The 2,979-nt window shown below is 28.5% G+C and overlaps 1 protein-coding gene across 1 annotated transcript in view; it reads right to left on the reverse strand.

Annotated features, from left to right (window-relative positions):
• The window catches only part of Dbp21E2 (putative ATP-dependent RNA helicase Dbp21E2), a 7,737-nt gene that overhangs the window by 798 nt on the left and 3,960 nt on the right, over positions 1-2,979 (reverse strand). The window contains exons 7-9 of the mRNA XM_024362554.2: positions 632-738; positions 279-386; positions 51-208 (exon numbers count right to left, since the gene is read on the reverse strand). Coding sequence (XP_024218322.1) covers positions 51-208; positions 279-386; positions 632-738 — 373 coding nt within the window. The remainder of the gene's footprint in view (positions 1-50; positions 209-278; positions 387-631; positions 739-2,979) is intronic.

Raw genomic sequence — 2,979 nt, forward strand, 5'->3', positions numbered from 1 at the left:
TTTAATTTCAGATAACATTGAAAAAAAAAAATAGACTCCATTAAAAATACCTAAATATCATCGTAGGTTCTTTATTCTTCACAGCTTGCTTTCCTATTTGAAGTATTTTAGTAGCTTTTTGAGTTGGCCCTATTCTATAAAATGTTTGAGGAATATGGGGAAGAAACCTGTGTAAGTGTTTTGAAGTTACTTTCTTCAATGAACCTGGCTAAAAAGATGTTATCTTTTAAATAAACAATTTAAATTATTGCATTTTTTTTTTTTTAATTTTGATTTACCTCAACAAAATCACTCAAGAGATTATCAACATTAGATGGAAATGTAGCACTAGCTAGAATTAACTGGCATCCAAATCTATCAATGCTATGCCCAGGAGCATACCTAATCTGCAAATAAAATTATAAAAATATGATTATTTTATAATTAAAAGTTGTAACTGTTGCTGAATATTATATAAAAAATTACATCTATAAAGTAATGAAAACTCTAGTTTTAATCTAAAAAATTAAAATAATTTGTCTATTTAATTGTTCTAACAAGAAACAAGAATAAAAATAAATCCTGCTGTTATATATACATTTCAAGCTTTCTGATAACCGTAATATATAAACAAGAAGGGAAAAAATATTACCTTGAATCTTTTAAGATATCTAAGGAGTAGTTCATTAAAGCTGTCATCAAGCAAGGTATCAGATTCATCTAGAATTAAATGTTTCACTTCGGCCACATTGTATATTCCTAAAATGGAAATACTGAAATAATTTATTTAACTTTTAAAACTTCAACAATGAAATAATTAAATTTAAAAAAAAGTTAAGACCCCCGAAAGGCACTTTTTTAATACCAATGCAGTAGCTGTACAAAATTTTAATACTCCATTTGAAGTGGTTGTAGAAAATTACATTATTTGCTTATATAATGGATTCAAATATAAATAAATACTTAGCATTATTTTAATTAATTAAGTAATTATTAATAAATAGTAAATAATTATTAATTTAAAACTATAATACAGTTCTAAATTCTTTTAATTCTTATTCTTAAAGATATTTATGATAAAAGATACACAATACTTTTCCTGTAATCTTACATATTTAGTTAGACCAAATGGTCCAATAATATATAACAAGTTTTATATTATTCTCCTTTCATGTTTTTACTGATGTCTATAACCAGTACTCGGTCAGATAAATGGTTGCTATAAATATGATTATTACAATATATACTTATAGCCGCTGATTTGGACGATTCATGCCATGGGATTTAGTAGTGTAGATGTCGTCTTGTTCATAAGGGATGGCGTCCAGGTCTCATAGCCTTCTTAGGACTTCGTCTGGTCAAAATGCATCTTGCCCTCTCTTCGGTCTTTTCACTTCTGTCTTCTGTGCTTCTCATCTCTCTGTGTCCTATGTTATCTTTACTTCTGCCCCCACTTGTTTCAAAAAGGAGCATCGTCTTTTGGGAATCTTATTTTTTCATTGGCTATTATTAGCCACGGCCAAGAAGAAAACGTTACAAGGGGCTGACACTAAAGTGTTTGGTACAAGTGTTATTTATAATTGACCTGCCTACCGACAAAGCCAGCAGGCAATACCTGTTTTTAATAGATTTGCTCAGCAAGGACCTTTTCACCAGTGCCTATTAACCACCGGCGAAGAGTCCTTTGTTGACAGGTATCATACCTGGCACAGGTATGACAAGCACATATGGCAAAGACTTTTATGATATTGATAATTATTGATACATATCACTTACATATTTAGTTAGACCAATTTTATATAACAAGATTTATATTATTCTCCTTTCATGTTTTTACCAATGTCTATACTCAGTTAATGGTAACTGTAACTATTTTCTTTACATCTTGGTGTAAAATATGTGCGCCTGTATATATATAGTTATTTTTATCTAACCTTAGAACCATTTTTATCTGCATTGTCATGAATGTTGGGTTTGTAATATTTGATCTCAACATTCAGTTGCATACCATTAAAACCAATCAATAGATCTGATAGATGTTATTGCAATAGCTATTTTCAACAAAAAATATTAATAATACTTAATTTGGTTTACTCCCATTCTTTGAAAATATTAGTCATAACATTCTTCAAGTCATTTCGACCAGTGTAACTAGAGGCATCAAAATGTTATCAATACTTTTGTTAGAAATAGTGATGTTATGTTAATAACATTTCCCTACTGACCAGTGTAAACAGTAGATATCTTAACACTGTTTTTATAACTGTGTTCTTGCTGTTAACATTTTGGTATGAACAAAACTTAACACTTACATTACATCTTGTAAGATAAACTATTTTTATTTTATTTTCCCCAGAAACATTTACATAGATATAACTTTTTCACTATATGAAAGGTCACTTAAGACACATTATATGTTTATAGAACACAATTTTGGAGGTTTCAGAGTAGTTTGTTAAATATATTTACAATGTTTTTTCACTTTTTTAATGTTACGTACATTTTCATAGCCCTTCCCAATTGAGTTAGAGCATTGACAATGTGTATGTGGATTGGGTTGGGGGTCAGAGAAATAATTTTTCTGTATAAAATGTTTTTCCTGTTCTCCACCCCACAATTTATTTCGAGGTTTTCAAGTATTAATGTGACAAAATCACTTTTCATCTGATTTTCAAACTAAAATTAAGGAAAAATAAGATCATATTACATTTTGAATAATTATATTCTTCATCCTTTTCTACTTCAACCTTCAATTATCATGTTAGCTATTACCACATTAATGTTCTCAATTGAAGATATGGTCTTTATTAAGGATCTCAGTTGTTATCACATATGAAAGATTTAAACTCATAATAAAAAGGAGTACTGTATAAAAAAATAATAAAAAGCTAATAGCTTCTTAAATGTGTTAACTAGTGTATCTCTGTTACATTACTAATATTAAAATATTACTACAAAGGTACTTTAAGTTTTAATATAATGGATTAAAGTCTCTCTCTC

Source organism: Halyomorpha halys, unplaced genomic scaffold, assembly GCF_000696795.3.
Source record: "Halyomorpha halys isolate HHAL.00 unplaced genomic scaffold, Hhal_1.1 Scaffold7.1, whole genome shotgun sequence".
In the NCBI taxonomy this organism is placed as follows: domain Eukaryota; kingdom Metazoa; phylum Arthropoda; class Insecta; order Hemiptera; family Pentatomidae; genus Halyomorpha; species Halyomorpha halys.